Raw genomic sequence first — 22,324 nt, 5'->3', positions numbered from 1 at the left:
AATCATCTCCCCATGAAGGTTTGGGCCCCTTCAGCTATGCCCCTGAGGGACTGTGACCTTGGGACTGGGCCTCAGTGACACCATCTGTGAAAAGAGGGAGTGGACCAAGGGATTTTAGTTCATGTCTGTACCACTGGTTTGCAGGTAAACAGCCAGACACGAGGCAGTGCTGATGTTAAAAGCATTTTAAAATGATGAGTAGGCTCTCCAGTTGTTTCCGTGCTAAAATAGCTTCTGGGGGAAAATTATGTCTATTTGCAGCTTTTTTTCCCTTTTCCATTTCCACCTTTTGAAAACTACAGAAGTAGCATCGCCTAAAAATATGCCAGGCCAGCTGCCTAGGGATGAAGGTGCTGAAGTTCTCAGAGACGGCCTTTGTGAAGTCCTGTGATCTGTGCTGAGCAGGGAAGCCCCCAGGCCACGCTGCTCTGGGGACACTGGCCTGCTCAGACCCTTCCAAGGCTCGCTGCTTTCGGAGCAGCATTCCAGTATCTGTCTGGCAACTGAGGCCTCCTGGACCAGATCCTGCAACGTCACCTGATGCCAGGCACAGTGAGCCCAATGCAGCCCCCAGACACTGCCTGCTCTGGTATCACCGGGTCTCTGGGTGTGCCAGACCCTCTGAGTGAGCCATTGTCCTCCCAGGTGATACCACTCACCCTCAGGACTGTCACAACACCCTTCTGCCTTCCCAGTTGGCAGCACCAAGGACTGGGCTCAGGACTCTAGCCTGCTCTGAGCAGAACGGAGAAGGCCTCCTCCTACAGCCTGAACCTCATGCTCCTATTAATATGCCCCTGAAAGTTCTATCAGGAAACTGCCATCCAGACACCATCCACTCCTTAAGGTTTATTGATCCCCCTCTGTGAGCCAGACTTGTGCTATCCTGCTTCTGTGCAGCTTTGGGGGAAAAATAATAACATCAAGAATTTATACAGCACTTACCATGTGCCAGGTACACCCCTGCGTTATGTACTTTCAACATGAATTTATTCATCTTCACAACAACTCTATGAGCCAGGTGGTATTATTATAAGCATTTCATGGAGGAAGGAACGGGGACACTAAGATATGGAACTTGCTGAAAGTCACACAGCTAGGAAGGGACAGAGCTGGGATTCCCACTCAAAAGCCTAGCTCAGGGGATCGGAATCCTGCCAACAACTCCACATGAGCTTGGAAGCAAATCCTCCTTCAGTCAAGTCTGCAGATGAGACCACAGCCCATGAGCAACACACTGGCTGCAGCCTCACGGGGACTCTTGAGCCAGAGGCACCCAGCTAAGCCACCTGGATTTCTGACCCACAGGAACTACAAGACAATTAATACGTGTTGTTTTTAAAGTAACAAGTCTCCTCGTGAACTGGCACTCTTAACGACGATGTGATTCTGCCTCTTTATGGCCAGGAGGTTCTGACTGAGGAGGTTGGGGCCGAGATGCTGCATGTCCAACTCGCCCCTGGGGGTGCTGCCGGTCCATGGATCACACTGGACAGAAGTCCTCAGGCCTTCAAAGCACAGACTTTGACAGACATACCATGGTTCAAACTCCAGTTCTGTCACATCCCAGCTAAAAACCCCTGACCTCAGAGAGGTGACAAGACCTACTTACAAAAAGTCACATAATAAATTAGAGTTAGCTGGAGCCACAAACAGAACCTTGTATTCTGACTTCCAGTCCAGAGCCTCGAAACTGCAGCTAAACCCACCCTCCTGACTAGTCTAACTAGTCTAACTAAACTACACTACTGGGCCTGCCGCGTGTTGGGTGTGTGTGTGCATGTATATCCCCGTATATGTCTATACACGTGAGTGGATGTGTCTGCAGACAGGCACAAACGCTTGTACCAATGTGTACGTGACTGTGTGTAAATGTCAGCACGTGTGCCAGTGGATTTGCAAGAGTTGTTCATTCATTCATTCACTCCCTCCTCTCTCACCAGGTATTAATTCAGCTCCTACAATGTGCCAGGTCCCTGCGCCTGTGAAACCAACAGTCTAAGAGGGAGGCGGCCATTAAAAACATAACACAAATAAAAATCTCATCCGTGTATGTGTGTGTGTGTGTGTGTGTGTGTGTGTGTGTGTGTGTACTGCTCACAACAACCCCAGATCCACGTGCTATCATTACCTCCATTTCACTGAGGAAACTGAGTCCTGAGTAACTCGCCCAGAGTCACAGAGTGATGCTTAACATGCGAACTGGTGTCTGTCAGCAAGCATGCCTGTGTGAGCATGACGGGGACGTGTGCTCATTTGTGTGCATGAACGTGTTTGCATACAAGCTTGTGTGTGTGTGTGTGTGTGTGTGTGTGTGTGTGTGCCTGGAGGCACTTTTCCAGAGACATCTTCAAATATTCCATAATCAAGATTTTCTGGCACTATGATATTGTGTCACAAACACACACACCCAGGCACACACACTTTTTAATTTTAGGTGTTCATGTGGTCAAACCTTTCTGAAAACTCTGTCCACAGAGAAACGGGCATGAAAGTCAGAGCCTGCAGAGCTGAGCAAACCCGGGAATCCCATATCACCTGTTTCCCCAGGGCAAGCCCGGGCTGGAGCAATCTCATAGCTCGTCATCCCTTAGGAGGCTCACACCATTCCTCCCCTCCCAGCAAGTTCAATAAAGTGCGCAGGCTGTCAAGGGCTGGTCATTCACACCGGGAGTGAACACACTGATCGAAACAAGATGCAAATGAGCTGATCTGGCCAGGTCCCCTTTCCCACCCGCCACCCCTCAACATGGAGACACTTGTACAAATGCCTTGATGAGTTTTTTACTCTTTATTGAAGCAGAGGATGCCAATAGAAAATGCACAGGTCATAGTGTACAGCTCGATGATGAATCTTGCCCAGGCAAACAGACTTGTGTAAACAGCACCCAAATGAAGAGAGAAACCCCTACCAGCATCTCTGAGGCTCCTCTAGGCCCCCCAGTCCCCATCCCACCGGCATAGCCACAGTTAGAGTTCTGTCACCGTGAGTCAGCTTTGCCTCTGCGTGTGCCTTATGTAAATAGAACTATCCAGAAGGTGCTGCATTGGTGCCTGGCTCCTTCTCTTCAACCTGGTGTCTATGAGACTCGTCCGTATTATTGCGTGTGTTATAATTCACTCATGCTCATTGCTGCATAGTATTCCACTGTGTTAGAATATTTTGCAATCATCTATCCAATCTACTATTGCTGGACACTTGGATTTTTTCAGTTTTGTGCTTTATAAAAAGTGCTGCGATGAACATCCTTATACGTTCTCGTGAGCAGATGACTGCATTTCTGTTGAGTGAACCTCTAGGAGCTGAATTACTGGGTCACAGAGCCTTAGGCAGTTTTTCAAAGTGGTCATACAATCTACCCAGCCGTGTGTGAGGGCATCAGCCACTCCTAATCCTTGCCAACTTGGTGTTTCTGCTCTGTCCCATTTCCTGCATTGTGGTGGTGGTGGGGGGGCGGTATTTCAGAAATCAGAATGCTCCCCACCTTCTGCTGCTCGTCCCCTCCCATTGCTACCTCTGGTCATTGCTGATTGAGTTCAGCAGCAGCAATAAAATTACAGCTGCTCTGTGCTTACTTATCACACAGATACACCACCTGCCCTGAGGGCCATCCCAGCACAGGGAACAGCCAGAGTGGCACGGCCCCCCCCCCCCCCAAGACCCTGAGCTGTTACACGGAGCTTTAAGGTCTTCTTGAGGGGACTTGGATGAGGACAAGCCCAACTCAGTGCAAAGCAAGGCTTCCGCAAGGCCCTGCTTCCCCATCTCCCTCCCACCTGTCGTTCCCATGGTCCCTCTCCCTGCCCTTCCCCAGCTGACACAACCTCCCCCCAGGCTGTGCACCCCAGCGCTCCCAGGACACCCAGCTCCGTGCCCCTGGGCGACGGTTCAGACTCTGCCACCAGGCGAGACCCCAGCCTTGAGGGCTCCTGGGCTGGATTTCTATTTCCCTGGCACGCAAGCCCCATCTCGTTCATTCCACCCCAGCGCTGTATAAAAATGGCCACAGAAAACAGGAGCTACCAGGCATTTTCCTCGCTCCTCCACGAACGTGCTCCTCTTCTCTACATTGCAAACTGTTACAACAACAAAAACTTTATCAAGCTCCTATCATAAGCAGCACTGTCTGAACTGGTTACTTAATACCCACTTAACCAGTCCTCTTAACTAACCTACACTCACCTAACTAGTCTAACTAAACTACACTCCTTAATTAAACTGCGTCCACTTCTGGTTTTCTTAACTAACCTGCAAGGGAGGTAGTAACACTCCCATTTTACAGAGGTGGAAAGCGAGGCCAAGGAGGTTAAGTAATTTGGTTGAGGTCACACAGTGAGAACAAGGCAAAAGCAAGAGTCCCCTGGAGCACAGATCTGCAACGGAGTCCCTCGCACTCCACACTCCCATGGGAGCTGGCAAGAAGGATGCGAGGTCTGGCAGGGCAACGACCTCAGGCCTAGACCTTTGTTCCCATCAGAGCCACGGGCTTTGAGTATATAAGATACAAGAAATTGGCTGTCTGGACCCCATGAAGGCCTTTTCATGTCAATGAGAGTGAGATATGCATCAAGGGGGCTTGGCAAGCCCAGCTGTTCCCTGAGCGCTGGGCTGGAGGGTGGTCAAATGGGCAGAGGGGGTGGGAGTGAGGGTGGCACATCTGCAACAGGCTGAGAATGATCAGGAGGGGAGGGTGCGTTTCTTGGCACATTTTAAAAGCAAGACAGTTCCAATATCATCGTTCTCATTTTAAGCCTTAACGTAATTTGATTTTCATGAGATAGAACAGCTGAGGGCCCTCCCCTCTGCTGATGTTTCTGATGCTGCATTTGACTCCCGTGCCCACCACGTCCCGGATGGGTGACCTTGGCAGGTTTGATCACCTGAAAATCAGTTTTTCATTTACAAAACAGATACTTTCATAGACCTCATGCCAACTACCATTTGCCAGGTACCAAGCACTATAACGCTGGGTATTAATGTATCTTACTTCTCCCCACATCCCTTTGAGAAGATTCTAAAGACAAAACAGAGGCTCAGAAAAGTTGGTTCAAGGTCACCAAGCCACGAAATGTCAAGATCAGAATGTGAGCCCAGGTCTGTCTGTCTTCTGTGTCCTTCTCCTTATAACCCACCTGACCAACAACACCTCTTTGAAACCTCCCTCAGAGCCTCAGGGCCGCCCCTCAGCATTGTGCCGGCTCACCCAGGTCGGGGAGGTCAGTCTCTGGTCTGTTGGACAGATCACTGTCCCTCCTTGGGACTCAGGTGGATGGAGGAGGCCAAGCCCTTGGCCACAAGACATAACCTAGAAGGTCCTGCAGACACCCATTCAGCCCCCATTCACAGATGCAAAAACCAGGGCTCAGAGAGGGCAAATGACCCACCCAAGGGCCCACAGCGAGAGAGGCTGAAGAGGGCCAGACCCAGGCTCTTGATCCTCCAGAAGCTAAGGACCAAGCACCTTTCCGGACAGGCCCCGCCTCTGGCCTCCTCTCTACTCCTGGGTCACATGCGTGGTGATGAGTAAATGTGTTCAATCAGGGACTCTCCACCCTCCCCAGCATAGACCCAGGACCGGCAGAAGATGCTAAGGTCGGGATGGCTGCAAATGGGAGAGGCATGCTGTTTTAAAGAAAATCCTTGAAATCCCATTTCCACCTCACTGCTGCTCCCTCCCCCACCCCATAAACTTCCTGCACCATCTTCATTGTTTCCATTCCATTTAGAGAGAGTGAATGTTTCCAGGGATTCAATTTCTCTCATAATAGTTGGAAGGAAACAAAACTATATGCTGTAAACATTCACTGCATTGTATGAAAAATGTCTTTATGGCGGGGGAGGTGCAATAAATGCAGACAAAGGCCCCCCTCCCCCAAACCTGCCCCTGATGCCTCCATGCCTGTGCCCTCAAATATTTCAACATCTCATCTCACAGCTGGGAATCTAGAGCTTTAAAATAAATATATTTTCCGTCACTGGAATGCAAAATTAAGATTGGTGAGGTGTAAGTGCCAACTCCTTCTCAGCACTGAAAACCAGAGAGGCTATTCCATTTTTCTGAGCCCGTGTGTAAGGACTGATGTGAGGAAGCTCATTAGTTCAGTCTGACATCTACTCAATTCTTTCCATATACATAGGAGGATGGGGTTTCCCCCTCCTCGCATTTTATCCTCCAGCTGTGCAATGATATTAAATTTCATCAGATTTGAGCAAAATCTATGGTCTTGAAACCGTTTCCTTTAAGGCCCCTCATATTTATTCAGAATTCATGAATCATGTTCCGATAACACAACCGTAATTATTTTTAAAGTGTGATGTTTGTGGCTTTAATAGGAAATGCTTGCAAAAGGCCTTTTCTGTTTGATTGTTTGTAATCTTAGCAGTAATCGCTGCTGTTCCCTTCTCTGCACCACAGCAGGCGAAACACAATTTCATTTTAATATGAATCGCGAGCCCTTCACCCAGGTTTTAATTAAAGCAACAAAAGCCATGTGGTCTTTGCCCTTTAGGAGGTACACAGACTCAGAGGCCAGTGTTACCAAGCCTAGAATCTTAGATTTCGACAATGGCGATGGCAGGAGAGCCTCCTGCCTCTCAGTACATTGGATGGGAAACCTTTTTGTTTGTTTGTTTAAAAAAGACTCCATCACCAATCTTGTCTTTTGTGTTGCGGTTTCCTCATCTGTAAAATGGGAGAGCAACAGTGTCTACCCGATAGAGCTCACAGGGTGAAATGAGACCAGCTATGGAAAACATTTAGCCCCAGTGCCTGGGCCCAAGGAATTGTACTGTACATGTCATTACTGTCGGCCTCATTACTATTTAGGGGTGGAAAAAGCCAACAGGCCATCTACCCTCATTATCTGCATGAGGAAACTGGGCTCAGAGGAAGAGGGTATAGAGTGGAGCTGAACCTGAACTCAGCATCCCCGGCTCTTTCCCCATTCTGGGCATCTTACACTGCCCCCTGCTGGAAGGAGGATGCGCCTTCAAGGCCACAAGGACAGTGCCCAGGGACTGCAGGCCTAACTCTGACCAGCTCCTGGTCTTCTGGCCTCATGATTATACCACTGACCCCCTGTAGGTACAGAAATCTTGGCCTCTGGGATACGATAACTCCACTCCGGCACATGTTCTGCTGGTATGTCTAGGAAGGGCCCATGCTGGGCACTGCTCACACCTGGCAGTGCTCCTAATGGTGGTATTCACCACTCCATAGGCCTAGGATTACCCAAGGAGCCCCCTGAACCTTACACCCTACTGTACAGTACCTCTCCCCTAGCACACAACCACTGGGGCCACTGGAACTCCCACTCTAAGAACAACAAGTCCCCTATTTCTCCAGATGCTTCTTAGAACACACCTTCCCCTCCATCTCCTGCCACAGTGGGAACCTGTCTCCTCCACATGTTCTGGGATGAGCTGCCCATTCCCCCACTGCCCACGTATCTCAGGTGGGAAGGCAGGACTGATCCTCCTCCCTCTCCACTGCCCCAACCAGACCACTATCACCTTCCCTACAAATCCACCCCACCCCACTCAGCTCTACCAGCATCAAGCCACTCACATTGCCCACACATCTGCTTGTCCCCTTTCTCCATCGTGCTTCCGGCCATCAGCTCTGGGCTCCAGCTTCTCACCCACCCCACGCCAGCACCAGCCTGGGTCCCTTTAGCAGCCACCATGATACTACTGGGCTCTTGGCTTCTCGGCTCCCAGGAGCTTCGGCTCCGCTCTGCCAGCTCCCCTCTCCCTGGACACACCCAGGAGCCTGTCAACGCCCAGCCACAGCTGCTCACCTTTGAATCACCACCCCACGTCCACTCTGTGACTAACGTGTCCTCACCATCCAGCTCCTTCCCTCTTTCTCTCCTTACCCCGCCTAGATTCCCTGATCCTTCACTTCAGTCTCTCTTTGGGGCAAGAAAAAGCTTGTGTCCTTTGGGTACCGTGCCTGGCAAGTTCCTTGCCCTGGATTCACCCAACTGTCTGCACCCACAGCCTCTGCACCAACAGCTCCGTCTCTTGAGCGCCACAACCAATATCCCAGACCTTCTCTGCCTCTCAGACCTCCAGTGCCAGCCCATCAACCTCTCTGAGGAAGCAGATGCTTTCAGATGCAGCCGCCCTCTGCTCTGAGCCATCCCATCTACAAAGGTACTCTGTCCAGCTCTGAGCAGTACCCACCCACTCCCACCTTCTCCCAAAACCGAAACCATCAATGAACCCTTCCTCTCTTGAACCCTGAGCATTACCCTCTCTTCTGGACTCCTTCCATCAACAATTAAACATTCTGAAGACTCTTTTGTCTTTCAAAAAAAATCTCTTCTAAGGAGTCCTCATCTCATTGAGTTAAGGCCCTCGCCCATGTCCTGCACAGCCAGACTTCTCACAGATTGTCCATACTTACAGTTTACATCCTTACCTCACCGCTCCTCCACCCACACAACATCCCTGGGACCTACACAACATCCTCTACCCACCAAAATTGCTTTTTCTCCAAGGGCTCTCTTTCTAGAGCATACCCATGCCTTTCCCCCTTAGGGATGTATCTCTTCTCTCCTCCTAAACTCTAAGGGTCCCCACAAGACTTGCAACTAGGGGAGCAGTGGGCAGAGGCAGCTCGTCCCGGGCTCACCCCCTGAACCTGTCTCCCAGGGCCCTTTTTCTCTGACTTTGAAGTCAGCTAACAGCAAGCCCGTCTTGGCTCACTTCTGTCACAGTGACTTTTATTTCTCAGTGAGTTCACGCAGCTCATGTGCCTACTTCTTTCTTATAAAGTTTCTAAAAAGCCAAAGAAGCCCACCTAGGCTCTCAACTGTTGATTTTTCTGTCCTAAACCCTTCCTTCATTTCACTGTCCCAGCTGTAACAAACAAACTCTCAGAATCGCCTGGACCTGTGGTGTGAACTCTTTCCTGCCTCAAGTCAAGAACCCACACACTGCCGCCTGGCCCAGGCAGACCTGCCCCGGACCCCATCTAGCATTAGAAAATAGTCTGAAAGTAAGTTTTAATTTTTTAAAATTGAAAATAAGTTTTAATTTAAAAAAAGGAAAAGAACAAAAATAGACCTGCTTTCCCTGTGGTCCTGGGTAGCTTCCTTTTCCTAAAACTATTAGACACATTTTATCTCAGCCAATCCCTCAGAAGCATTTGAGCCTCTCCTTCTTGTTTAAATTTTACATAACTTTTTGAAATTATAACAAATCCCTATGGTTTAAAACCCCTGAAATGTAAAAAGGTACAGTGAAAAGGTCTCTTTTCTACCCTGTCCACCTGCCCAGTTTCCGCATCATGCACACACAACATGCACAAACACACACAGAATATACAAAGCCAATGTTACTAGTTTCCATGTGTCCTTCCCGAGTTGCTTTAATCAAATATAAGCACACAGAAATTTACATTCTTATTGCCCTTTTTTTGCACAAGTGGTAACATACTGTACTTATTGTCCTCAACCTTGCTTTTTTCAGTAAATAATGTATCTAAGGAACTTCCATATTTCTTCCATTTCCTCATTCTTTCTGACAGCCACACAGTATTCCACTTGACAGACATACGGAATTTCTTTAATTAGTCCCATATTATTGCAAGTTGGGTTGTTTCCAATCTTTTGCCATTATTAACAATACCAAATGAATAATCTTGAATATGTCATTTCTCATGTGTGCAAAGATATCTGTAGGATATATTTCCAAGAAGGGAATTGCTGGGTTAAAGGTTAATGCATTTGCAATTTTGATAGATGTTGCCAATTTGCCCTGCATAGGGGTCACACCAACTTACTCTCCTTGCGTTATGTGTGAAGTGCCTGTGTCCCCACAGGCGCTCCGGCAGAGTGAGTGTGTTATCAAACCTTTGGATTGTTGCCACCCTAATGGGTAAAAAAAAAAAAATTAATTTGTTCCTCTTATAAATTGTTTTTAGCATCGTTTCATATATTTAAGATTCACTTGTATTTCTTTTTCTGTAAACGCTTGGTTCATATCTCCTGCCTGTTTTTCTACTGGGTTTTGAATTGATTTCTAAGGACTTTTTACATGTTAAGGAAATTAGTCCTTTGACTATATTGTGAGTTGAAAATACTCTTGCCCAATTTTTCATTTGTCTTTTGATTTACTTACGCTGTTAAGGCCATGCAAAAGTTGTTTTTCATTAATTTATGGTCAAATTTTTAAGTCTTTTCTTCTAGGACTTTGAGGCATAAAAAATGTCTTTCCCACCCCGAAGTTGTAACATATACCTCAAAGGCATTATTTCTGGTGCCTTTATAGTTTCCTTGAGCACATACAAACCTTTCAATTACTTAAAGTTGATTCTTTGATAGGGAAGTAGCTGTGGCTCCAACATCATTTCTCCCCAGATCCCTTCCTCCTTCTTGGAACAATCTGCCCTCGGCTTCTAAGACTCCCTGTTCTGCTTCGCTGGCACTGCTTCTCCCCTTGTTTCGCGGTCTTCCCTTCCTCCTCCACTCTGTTTTTAAATGTGAGAACCCAAAATGTAAGGGTCGTTGGTCCTCTGCCCTTCTCACTCTCCCTCTTTCTGCAAGTTTCAGCCTGTCAAGGTTTTAATACCTCCAAGCTCACTTCCCGCAGGAGCTCCAGAATCTGACAACTACCTACCTCCGTGGACAAGCTTCTCAAATGTAACATGTCCAAGTCTGACCTCACCAAACCTGCTCCTCCCCAGCTAAGAAAATGGCACCACTGTGCTGGGAAATGGGTCCACGCTGGACGCCTGAGTGAGAGGCGCCCTTTCTCCTCCGTTTCTCTGTCCCTCCACATCCATCATCGTCAAGACCTACCAACTTGATTTCCAAAACGTATCTCAGATCCATCCACTTCTTCCCATTTCCTCTACCACAAGCTAGGACACATCACCCTTCCACTTGGCCTATTACACACCCTCTTGTGTGGTCTCCCTCTATCCACCTTTGCCACTGAGAGCTTTTAAAACTGCAAATCTGATCACGTCATTCAATATCAATCTCTCTCTTTTCTCCTTCTCACTAACAAAGCCCAGTGACTTGCTTTGACTAACTGAATGTGCTAGAAATAGTCACGTTCCAGTTCTCTCTCTCTCTCTCTCTCTCTCTCTCTCTCTCTCTCTCACACACACACACACACACAGTTTTTTTTCCAATAACTCCTAGGACAAAGTCAGAAATCCCTAGTAGTAGTATTTAGAGCCATGAGAGTGGAAACTCTACCCACAGCCAGGAAGGCTGTACTGAGGAGGTGACATTTGCGTGTCCCCGAGAGAACAAACAGGCATGTGCTGGGTGAATGGCTAGGGGATGTCTAGCAGAGGAAAGAGTGCACACAAAGGCTCAGAGTTAGAAATGAGCACCAGAAGTGAGCAGAGATTTGTCTTCCGCAACCAAAGTATTGTTTATGGTAATAAAAGCAACAGAAACAATAAAGTGCAGCACAGGGAATATAATCTATAATATCGTAATAACTACGCATGGTGCCTGGTGGGTACTGGAAATATCAGTATTTTCTTTACAATATACTTGGTAAAGTATAGGACTGTCTAACCACCAGGCCAGTGATGGCGAACCTTTTGAGCTCGGCGTGTCAGCATTTTGAAAAACCCTAACTTAACTCTGGTGCCGTGTCACATATAGAAATTTTTTTATATTTGCAACCATAGTAAAACAAAGACTTATATTTTTGATATTTATTTTCTATATTTAAATGCCATTTAACAAAGAAAAATCAATCAAAAAAATGAGTTCGCGCGTCACCTCTGATACGCGTGTCATAGGTTCGCCATCACTGCACTAGGCTGTACACCTGAAACTAATGCACAATAATAGGATGTAAACTGTCATTGAAAAAATTTTAATAAAAAAATAATAAAATCACATCCTCAAATAATTTAAAATGATAGCAAATTAAGTTACAAATAATTTTAAAAAAATAATTTAAAAAAATAGAAATAAGTCCTCAAACAGACTGTCAAACTACAGCAGGAAGGCTGGGGAGGGTTGGGGGGGCAGTAAGAGATTAACCGAAGGACTTGTATGCATGCATATAAGCATAACCAATGGGTGCAAGACACGGGGTGGGGGCTGGGGGGAGGGCATGTGCGGTGGGGGAGGGGGCGGGGGGGTGGGTAGGGGAGGCTGGGGGAAGGTCAATGGGGGAAAAAAAGAAGACATATGTGCTACTATTTGTAATACTTTAAACAATAAAATAAAATGCAAAAAAAAAAATCCTCACTAGTTTTATGGAACACAGGTACTTTACAACAGTATGTAAAGTATACTGTCGTAGTTAGATTCCCTTGACGCTGAACCTAAGATGGGAATTGCTGAGACAGTGACTTACTGAGAAGTGACTCGGAAGAAAGGAAGGGAGAGGAGCAGTATGGGGCAGGAAGGAGCTGAGCGAGGACGTTCTGGGAGAGCTATAGAGTTGGTCTCCCCTTGAGACAAGGGGCCAGGTCTCCCCACAGCTCATGGCTCCCATTCGGCAGAGGCCAATTCTCCAGAGAGGGAGCAGCTGCAAAGAGCTGCCCTGGCCTGGTGAAGGGAAACTGGGAGGCACAACAGAATTCACAACACACACCTCACGGACCTCTCACAACAGCCTCGGTGTGGGTGTGGCTCTTCCCATTGGACAGGAAGCTGGCATAACTTACGTAAGGGCTCCTGGCTGGGCTGTGGAAGAGCTGGGATTTGAATGCGGCCTGCTGAGGTCCCAGGCCGGTTCCTTTCCTCTTTCTACGCCTCCCAGGTCACATAACCAGGAACTAGGAACCCCTGTAACTCCTGCCGGCTCTGCTCCCAACTGGGGAAGAGCTGATCTCTACCAGGCCCTCCACCCTCCGAAGATGCTGATGGGCCAGAAACCATGCCTGAGAACAGCAGCAGGTCTCAGACCACCCAGGCAAGTCTAGTACAAAAGAAATGCCAGCTCCAGGGAGGAGGAAAAAGTGATCATATGTAAACGCTAAAGCTGCTATGCAGGAATTTTGTGGAGACTTGCAAAAGCCAAACAATGGAGCATGAATTTGCAAAAGAAACTTCAAGCCCAAAAGAGCTGGTTTGAAAGTTTTTAGAGGAGGATACAGTTGGCTGATGTATATCCTGTCAGAACCTCTGTCTCAGCTGCAGTTTCTAAATAAAGAAGATGGGGTTTCAGGAAGAGCAGGTTTTCAACATGATGAAAATGGATGTTCTAGAAGCAAACATCTCCCAGAAATGGCTTCCAGCTGATGTCCAGAGCTTTGCACATAATAGCTGCCCAATAAACATTTGCTAAATGGGTAAACATTGTACTTAACTGTATTTATAAACTGCATTTTATGCCATTTAGAGTGTTTATCCTCTGAATCCTCTATTGGCTACAAGACTTTCATTTTGCCACATGTTTATGTCAATCCTTCAGTAGCTGGGAGAACACATTTCCTGCAGTGGATGAGGCAACACACGGTGATTGCATGTTTGTGTGCAAATGTCGTGTGTGAGTTCAAGCAAGCACTCCAGGGAAAACACTGGGGAGAAATATACAGCATCTTTGCCATTAAGAACTAGAGGCCAGTGGAGCCCAACCAAGCCACTGGGAGCTGTAGGTCCCAGAGAGTCCATTATTCCTCAGCAAAATGGCATGAATAACATACCATAGGTTTCCCATGTGCTAGTTTGTGAAAAGACCACAATACTTTGCAGCACCTCCCATTAACAGGTGGAGTCTGTTTCCCCATTCCTTGAATTTAGACTGGCCCTATGACTTGCTTTGACCAATCGAATGCACTGGAGGTAGTCATGTGCCCGCTCTACGCCTAGACTTCAAGAGATCCTGCAGCTTCTGCTCTTCCTGCTCTGGGAACCCTTCTCCCACTGCATGAACAACCTGGGGCTAGCCTGCCAGAGGACAAGAGACCATCTGAGTAGAAGTGAGTCCCTCAGACTAATCAGCTTACAGCTGACCTGGCAGCTTCCTGCTGTCACTTAAACGATCCTAGCCATGACCAGAAGAGCCACCTGGCTGAACCCAACCAAACTGCCAACCCATGAAATTATGAAGTAGGTAAATATTTACTGTTTTAAGAAACTAAATTTTTGGGGTGCTTGTTATGCAGCAAAAGCTAACTGATACACTATACGAAGTCTATATTATAATCACCAAATCTATTCACAACAAGGTTGGCTCCTGCCACCAAGTGGACTTAGTCAATCTCAGGGGATCCTGGTGTCTTCTTTACAAAGTTCTAAGTTAAGAAGACTCTCTGAGTGATGACTCGGGAGACTTGGAAAGACCCTTGTGAGTCCAACCACCTCATTCCACTGTTAGGAAAACTCAAGTCAGAGAAAAGAAGGAGCCACATCCACTCATTACGCAAATCCTTCTTGAGTGCCTTCTATATGCCAGGCTTTGTGCTGCAATGGAGGACACAACCGTGAAAAAGAGAGACCAGATCCTGCCCTCTTGGAGAACACAGTCTGGAGTGGAAATCAGATGTTAACCAAGTCATCGCACAAGTAAGCAGACAACCACAAACGGTGGCAGATGTCGTGAGTTAAAAGGAAACGGTACCATGAGAGAGAATCATGCGGAGGGGACCTAATTTGGATTTTGGGGTCACCAAGAGCTCTCTAAAGAATGACATTTAGGCTGAAACAAGTTGGTGGCAGCCTTGAGGTGGGACTGGAGCTCTCCACATACACAGCAAGGTCATGTGTGCAGCTCTGAGTCCCAGCTATGCAGGTTCAAATGCCAGCTGGACTGCTCCCAGGATGAGTCAGTAAACATCCTTGAGCCTCAGTCGCCTGATCCATAAAACGGGGTTAATAATGTCTCCTCCTCCTCAAGACAGCCTGCAGCGAGGACCCTCCCCGGAGGCCCAGTCTGCGGTGAGGAAACTCCCGGAATCAGAGTGTCTGAGGATGCTCCCAGCTGAAAAACACCTTAATCTTCAGAGACCAGGCTTTCAGTGGAAAGTCAAATCCCAGTAGGAGAAACCCACGTGCCTTTGCATGAGGTGTATGCCTCCACGCCAACGTATGCCCCCATGGGTGCTGTGTGGTGGCAAGGGTCTGGCAGCACCAGGGAACATGTGACATCTCTATTCAGTGCTGCTGAAATTTCCCCTCTGTGCATGGGGAATATGGACAACACATTTTGAGTTTTATCCTATTTTTAGTAATGTTAGGTGATTTACAGAAAACACTGTAGTCCTGGTTTATCATCCCTTTTAAGGGGATTCAACTGATATTCTTAATTATTCTGCAAGAGGACAGTGGTGGGCTGTGCCTCCACTCTGTACCCCTCCCACCCCAGAGCAGCTTGGCTCCAGCCAGCCCAAGGCTAGACACCCCCCACCCAACTCAGAAAGGACGGCGCACCCACCTGGCTGGTTGATAGAAGCTCTGGGTTTCCGTCACTCATCCCCACGTAGGCACTGTCACCATCGAACTGGAACACAGAGAGAGAAGAAGCTCTGAATAGAATGTTCTCAGGAAGGCCCAGGAGAAGCCAGAGGAGGCCAGGGGACTGGATGCTCGGAGGGGAAAGAAGCAAAGACGGAGCCCAGGTTTCCCTGTCAGCAGGGATCCCTCCAGGGTGGAGCAGCAGACCCAGCTCCCTGAGGGTGAGCATCATTCATCACACGTAGGACGAAGTGAAGAGAACCTTTCTGCCCTTTATACCTTGTCCACAGAGGTGGCAGCCTGCCTTGCCTGATACTGAGCTCCCCATCTCTGGAAGTATGTAAATCTCTCTCTTGGCCAAAATGACCACAGGCTACCAGTGAGAGTTGGAATTCCACATGATGGAGGGAAGCTGAGGTCTCCAGAGCTTTGGTGTCATGACAGCCTGCCCCAGATGTGCCCTCCAGGTCTTACCATCCTAAGTTGCTCTGCCCCCTCACATTTGCCCCTTAGGCCACCGCTGGCTGCAGGCAGTGAGGACCGTGGTAGGAACCATGTAGAGGAACTACAGTCCTATGTTCTGAGCAGCTGCCAAGCCTGGATTCAGGAAGAGTTCTGTGCAGAGGGAGCAGGTGTAGTGGGAGAAGCGTGGGCTCTGGGGCCACCGGCTGCCCTTTTCCCTGATGTGTCACCTTGAGCTGGTGACGGAACTTCTGAGGTTCCTCATTCATTGAACGGGGATAATGAGAGTCCCCTCTTCATGGGATGTGGCACTGACACCAGCAGAGCACCTGGTTCAATTCCAGGTAGTTCCCTTCCCTTAAGACAGGTGACTTGGACCATGTTCCCTAGAAGCAGAGCCTGAGTCAAAAATTCAAATGCATGTGGTTTGGGAGAAGTACCCGTTAGGAATAACCATACAGGGAAGGAGGGAGGTAGGACAGGGCAGTGCAAGGAGCTAAGCAAAGGATGTGGTCTCCGCTGGAGACTTGCTGCAGCCTGATCCCATGGGGAGCTCTGCGCATGGATTGCACCATCCAGTTAGTCCCAGCATGAAGCGAGAGGCTGGCCTTTTGTAGCTCCACCGGCTGTGGGCTGCCCCTAGCAGACAGGTGGAGGCACAGCCTTCTGAGTAGGGCAGCCCCTGTGTGGCCAAGGGCAGCTCGCCAGAGAACTGTGCCAGCTGTGAGGAATTTGCAGCCAGAGCTCACGACAGGTGGGGGATGGCTGTGCTCGCTAGTGAAGTGTCTGGGTGGGGCACCAACAGCAGCTGGCCATTTTCATTGGAAATTTCATTTTATTCCTTAGGTCCATGGTCGGCAAACTGCGGCTCGCAAGCCACATGCGGCTCTTTGGCCCCTTGAGTGTGGCTCTTCCTAAGCCTTAGGAGTGCCCTAATTAAGTTAATAACAATGTACCTACCTATATAGTTTAAGTTTAAAAAATTTGGCTCTCAGAAGATTTCAATCGTTGTACTGTTGATATTTGGCTCTGTTGACTAATGAGTTTGCCGACCACTGCCTTAGGTGATAGGCACATGGTTCAAAATTCCCAAAGTACAAAAAGCAACAGAGTGAAAAATCTCTTCCCACCCCACCTCCCAGCCATCCGTTGCCTCTCTCCAGGGGCAGTCACTGCATCTATTAGCTTCCTTTATATCCTTCCGGAGATGGCCCGCATGTATACATTTCATAGTCGTTTCTTTCACACACATAACAGCATATTATACACACTGTTTTGCACCTTATGTTTCTCCTAGCAACACATCTGGGAAGCCTTATTTTTATTTTTGGAATATGTTTTTATTGATTTTTTTAGAGAGAGAGGAAGGGGGAGGATAGAGAGATAGAAACATCAATGATCAGAGAGACTCATTGATTGGCTGCCTCCTGCATGCCCCCCACTGGGGATCAAGCCCGCAACCCAGGCATGTGCCCTGACTAGAAATCAAACCAGCAACCTCCTGGTTCATAGGTCGACGCTCAACCACAGAGCCACGCTAGCTAGGCTGCGAAGGTTTTTATATCAGCACACAATTCTGTCTTCTGGTACTTAGTACCCCACGGGATGGACGTAACATATACATGGAACTGGTTGGGCACAGGGCAATTGAGTTGTTTCCATGAATAGTTTTGTGCATCCATCGCTTCGTCTGTGTCATCGCTGGGTCCGGCTGTGTGTGCATTTGTAACTCTGATAGACATTGCCAAGCAGCTCTCATGGAGGCTGTGAAGGTCCACACTCCCACCATCAGGCACAAGATGTCAGTCCATCCAGACCCACTTCAGTCAGAGCGGCTTTCCTCACAGCCGGCTCAGAGGCCAGTCTCCACCACCACCACCACCAGCCCCAGGTCCCCTTGCCGCCCTGCTCCTCCCAGTTCTTTGCTCCATAGCCCCCTTTATCTTCTAGCATCTCCATAATTTACCAAGTTCACTGTTTATAGCTGGACCCTCACACACATACTAAAATGGAGGCTCCCGGACACCTAAAATAGTGCCTGGCACACAGGAGATAATAAATGCTTATGGATGGGTGGGTGGGTGGATGGATAGATGGATGGAACACATTATCTTTACCAGGGCAGTCTTCCCATCAAAGGCAGTGGAAATGGTGGTTACACCCAAATGCCTTCCCAACACAGGGACAGGCAGAGATCCTTCCGTGGCTGCTGAATTAGCTAAAGAAAAGGCCATGTCATGCCTAGGATCTGGGCAGTGACTCCAAATGCATAGCCCCGTCTACACACTGGACATAGAGCTCATGCTTCAAGGCCCTGCTCAGAGATCACCTCCTCCAGGAGGTCTGCCATGCTGTCACCTCCTCTGACTTACAACATAGATTGTCTGCACGTCTGTCTTCTGCCCCTGTGTGGGAGCAACATCGAGGCTGGCACAGTGTTCTGGTCATCTCCAAGTCCCAGCACCCGCCACAGGCTGGCATCAGAAATGGGATTGTGAAATGGGCAGGGCAGGGAGCTTTCAACAAAAACTCCTGGGTGTCACCTGGGCCATCTATTACTTTGATAAAAGTGAAACTTTTTTAAAAAAACCACATATAATTTATAGGTATGTTCTAAAAGAAAGAATGGAAATGGAGGGAGATGAAGTTTAACCAGGTACTTGAAACATTTGATAAAGCAATAGGAACCAAACAGTGCTGTCTGGGTTAAAAACATGGGCGTATGTACTGAAGGAGAAGGGGAAACGATGACCCCACAGGCCTGTGTGGTGGCCCATCTGTTAAACGCTGGCCAGGACGGGGCCACCCTGAAAGGAGGGGCCTGTGTGCTTTCTCCCTCGATGCACACAGCAGGCACTCAACAAACCCGAGTGTACCCGCCACCGAAAAAACTCTCCGTCAAAGGTCTCACTCAAACCTGCCACAACCTAAAGCAGCAGGCGCTCTCTTCCCCGCTGAAAACCGAGGAAACGGGTGGAGACGATAAGCAGTTGCCCGATGGCGCAGGTGGGGAGCGGCTGGACTTCCGAGGGTCTGTCTGCCTCTTCGGCTTGCTCTCCGGGCTGGGAGCTCCTTGGCAGAAGGGACCAGGCTTTGCTGCACCCGCACCGCATAATCGACGATCAGCTCGGCCCTGGCACACGCTAGGTGTGTGAGGAGGATGTGTTAGTGGTTTGGGAGGGAGGACTTATCTGCAGTGAGCAGCGGGGAATGGCGCTGGGGATGTGAGCAAGAGAGACCCTGGATTTTGATGTGTGTGCTGGGGGTAGGAAGGCGGTGGGGCAGTGGGTCCCCTGACATCACCAGAGCCTGCCTCCAGTGGACCTATTCTTTCACGCGTCTCCTCCACGTGTGGCAGTCAAGCCTGCTTCTTGCTTTTAAGGGGCACCTGAGGAGTTGGTGGCAGTTCTCAAGGCAGGGCCTGGGTCAGCCTCCATTTGGTCACCCCGGAGCCTGGCATGGGTGCTGGGAGCACAGGGGGCTCGGGACCTGGCTACTGAGCAGCCATGAGCCGAGCCCGGAGATGGGGGGACATCCTTTCTCTGTCCACCTCTGCCTAGGGTGGAAGGGGGGAAGAAAGGAGAGGGGGGGACCCCAAGGGCTCCCAGGCTTCCCAGGGCTTGTCTCCAGGGCACTAAGGCCTGGCTTACCCCTCAGCCTTCCCCCTGAAGGATCCTTTCTGAAAGAAAGAACTTACAGGTCACGGAGATATCACTAAGCCAGCCTCTGTGCTCACAGCAGGGCCACCTCCTTCTCTGTGTGCACAGGCATGATGGGAACACCACATCCACAACCACCACACAGGGAGTGCTCAGTGTGTGTGTGACCACAAAGGTATACAACGTATACAGTGTGCCCAAGCATGGTGACCGCATATGCACCACAAACCAGCGGGGGCCCATGTCACACAGAACACAGCGTTCAACACAGCACTTAGTCACACATGTACCACATCCATGGGTTACACAAACCAACACAAACAGGTGTGTCCACAGCATAAGCATGAGTGTGCACATATCAGAGACCATTTACAGGCCTGAGTACACAATACACAGCATGCACACATGGGAAAGAGGGGAGGCCCAGGTGTGTGTAAATACACCATGTGCAGCCGTGTAAATATAACTCACATGGATGTGCACCCAAACACGTATGGCTTGAGCAGGTAGAGACATACAAAGCAAAGATGCACATGGACTTACAGTCTGTGCATAGCTCACAACTCATCAGTCCCTCAGTCAAAAACCTCTTTTCACACCACACAGCCCTCTGTATGCTTTAAAACGTGAAAAGAAAAATGTAGAGGGACAGATCAGTCTAAGAATTTCCATGAAGCGCCAGAACCATCCTCTTAGCACTGACTGGAATAGATTAATTTTCCCCATTTCATATTCTAATTATAATTCCTTTTCCCATCGCCACCCTCAGTCCTCATTACAGCTGGAAGATTGTTCTGCAAAAGCCAGGCCTTCATCTTCTCTTCCCAAGAGTTTTGTCATGGAAATGAGTTTTGGAATCTGAAAGAACCCACATTTTTGCAAACATCGAATGTGGGATAACCCTTTCATGACAGCCACCAGGGACCCAGTTCACAGAGGCTTCTAAGGGGGCTTTCTCTCCCCACGCTGTGTAGTCCCCTGGGACCCTATTCCAACAGCCCCCACGCCATCTAGATCCTTTTTTTTTTAATCTTTATGGAAACTGAGCAAACAGGCAGCCAAGGTGAAAGGTGAGAAGCCCCGATCTTAGTCAAATGATGCTGGCTCTACCTGAGCCACGTCCGGCAAGCTCCTTAACTGCTTGAAGCCTCAGTCTCCTCATTCTTATGGCCTATAGAGCCACTTATTCATAATAGGTATAAATTAAATATCTGTGGGATGAACAAATATGGTAAGTGGGTGGATGAATAGATGGAAGGAAGGGAGGATGGATGGATAAATAGATGGATGGGTGGTGGATGGTATAAATCACTGTAAATAGAAATACAACTCAAGCCACATGTGCAGTTTTAAATATTCTAGTAGCCACAGTGCTCAAAAGTCACATGTGGCTGGTGGTTTCCATAAGGCAGGAAATAATAGGAATTGATAAAATGAGTGAATGCATGGTCAGTAGGTATATGGGTGGTTGGATGGATGAATGGACAGATGGGTGGGAGGGGAAGATGAATGGTTTGGGGAATGAATGGGCGAGATGGGCCAGTAGGTGGATAAAAAGATGACACCACGGCTGGGTAGATGGAATCAGAGGATGGGATGGGTAAGTGGAATAATGGATTGATAGGCAGAAGGGTGGTTGGGATGTGTGCATAGTTGGGATTAGAGGGATTAACGGGTGGCTAGTGGATGAGATGGACTGGCTGGGTGAATATGAAGAAATAAGTGGGTGGGAAGAAGATTGAGATGGTGGGTGAGATAAACAAATAGATGGTTGGGATGTGTGTGGGGGCTGCCTGGGTAGATGTCTGGGATGCCTGGGTGAATGAAATGGGTTGAATGGGTGGGTGGGATGAATCGTGGGTAGATAAGTAGGTCTGATATTTCCTCCTCACTCTATGCTTTCCCTGGACAATGTCATGGTTTCTCTGGGCTATGACATGTCACTGACTCAAATGTTCATCTTTAGTTAAGTTCATTTCAGATTCCAAGATACAGTTTCCCCTGGACATCTACCCCATTTGGTCCATGAGCATCCTAAAGTCAACACACCCAACACTGAACTCATGACATATGTGCAGGCCTGCTCATTTTCCAATGCTCCGCCATCATAAGAGAAGGGGTCGCCTTCCACACAGTGCCACAGGGTGACTCTAGACCCCTTCCATCCCACATCCTCCTGATCCAATCAACTGCAGAAGATTTCTGCTCAGCTTCTCGCCGCCTCCCCCTCCCCCAACACCCAATCCATCTTCCACCCTGACTATCACTAGGGATCTTTTGGCAATCACGCCACTGCTCAGATCAAAACCCTGCAGTGCTCCACATCATGAACCCTGGCATCCAGGGAGCTCCATGACAACGGCCCTGAGTCTCAGCTCCTACAGCATCCCCAGTGTCACAGGAACCTCCAGCACCCCTGCCTTTACGTTGTCCCATCATCAGCCTGGAGCACTCTACTCCTCCTCCTTTCCTCAACCCACTGAAATCCAACTCTTTTTAGGTCTGTTTTTTTTTCTTTTCTGGCAATGCGCTCCAACCTTAACAGTCTTGCCTGCTTCTATAAACCCATATTCTTGAGCCCAACCTTAAAGCTTCCATCCCAAGTCAGCTTTGGACTTAATTCAACTCCCCGGTCTAGTGTGAAATACTGGGCAGCACCACTGACTGCCGAATCAGAGTATGGATTGGTTCCACGACTTATTAGCTGTGTGTGACCATCTCTTTGCCTTAGTTTCCTCGCCTGTAACATGGTACTGATGGCAGTTATTAATTCCTGCCTCATAAAGCTTTTTATATCTGTTATCGGATATTAGATATGA

The 22,324-nt window shown here is 48.5% G+C and overlaps 1 protein-coding gene across 2 annotated transcripts in view; it reads right to left on the bottom strand.

Moving 5' to 3' along the window:
- TOX2 (TOX high mobility group box family member 2) overlaps nucleotides 1–22,324 on the bottom strand; it is a 113,701-nt gene that overhangs the window by 51,968 nt on the left and 39,409 nt on the right. For both annotated transcript variants that reach the window (XM_036323388.1, XM_036323387.1), the window contains exon 2: nucleotides 15,365–15,430. In XM_036323388.1, the coding sequence (XP_036179281.1) occupies nucleotides 15,365–15,430 (66 nt within the window). The remainder of the gene's footprint in view (nucleotides 1–15,364; nucleotides 15,431–22,324) is intronic.

This window comes from Myotis myotis, unplaced genomic scaffold (assembly GCF_014108235.1).
Source record: "Myotis myotis isolate mMyoMyo1 unplaced genomic scaffold, mMyoMyo1.p scaffold_m19_p_9, whole genome shotgun sequence".
In the NCBI taxonomy this organism is placed as follows: Eukaryota; Metazoa; Chordata; class Mammalia; order Chiroptera; family Vespertilionidae; genus Myotis; species Myotis myotis.
Note: the sequence above shows the minus strand (reverse complement) of the source record. Positions and strands in the feature narration are given on the sequence as shown.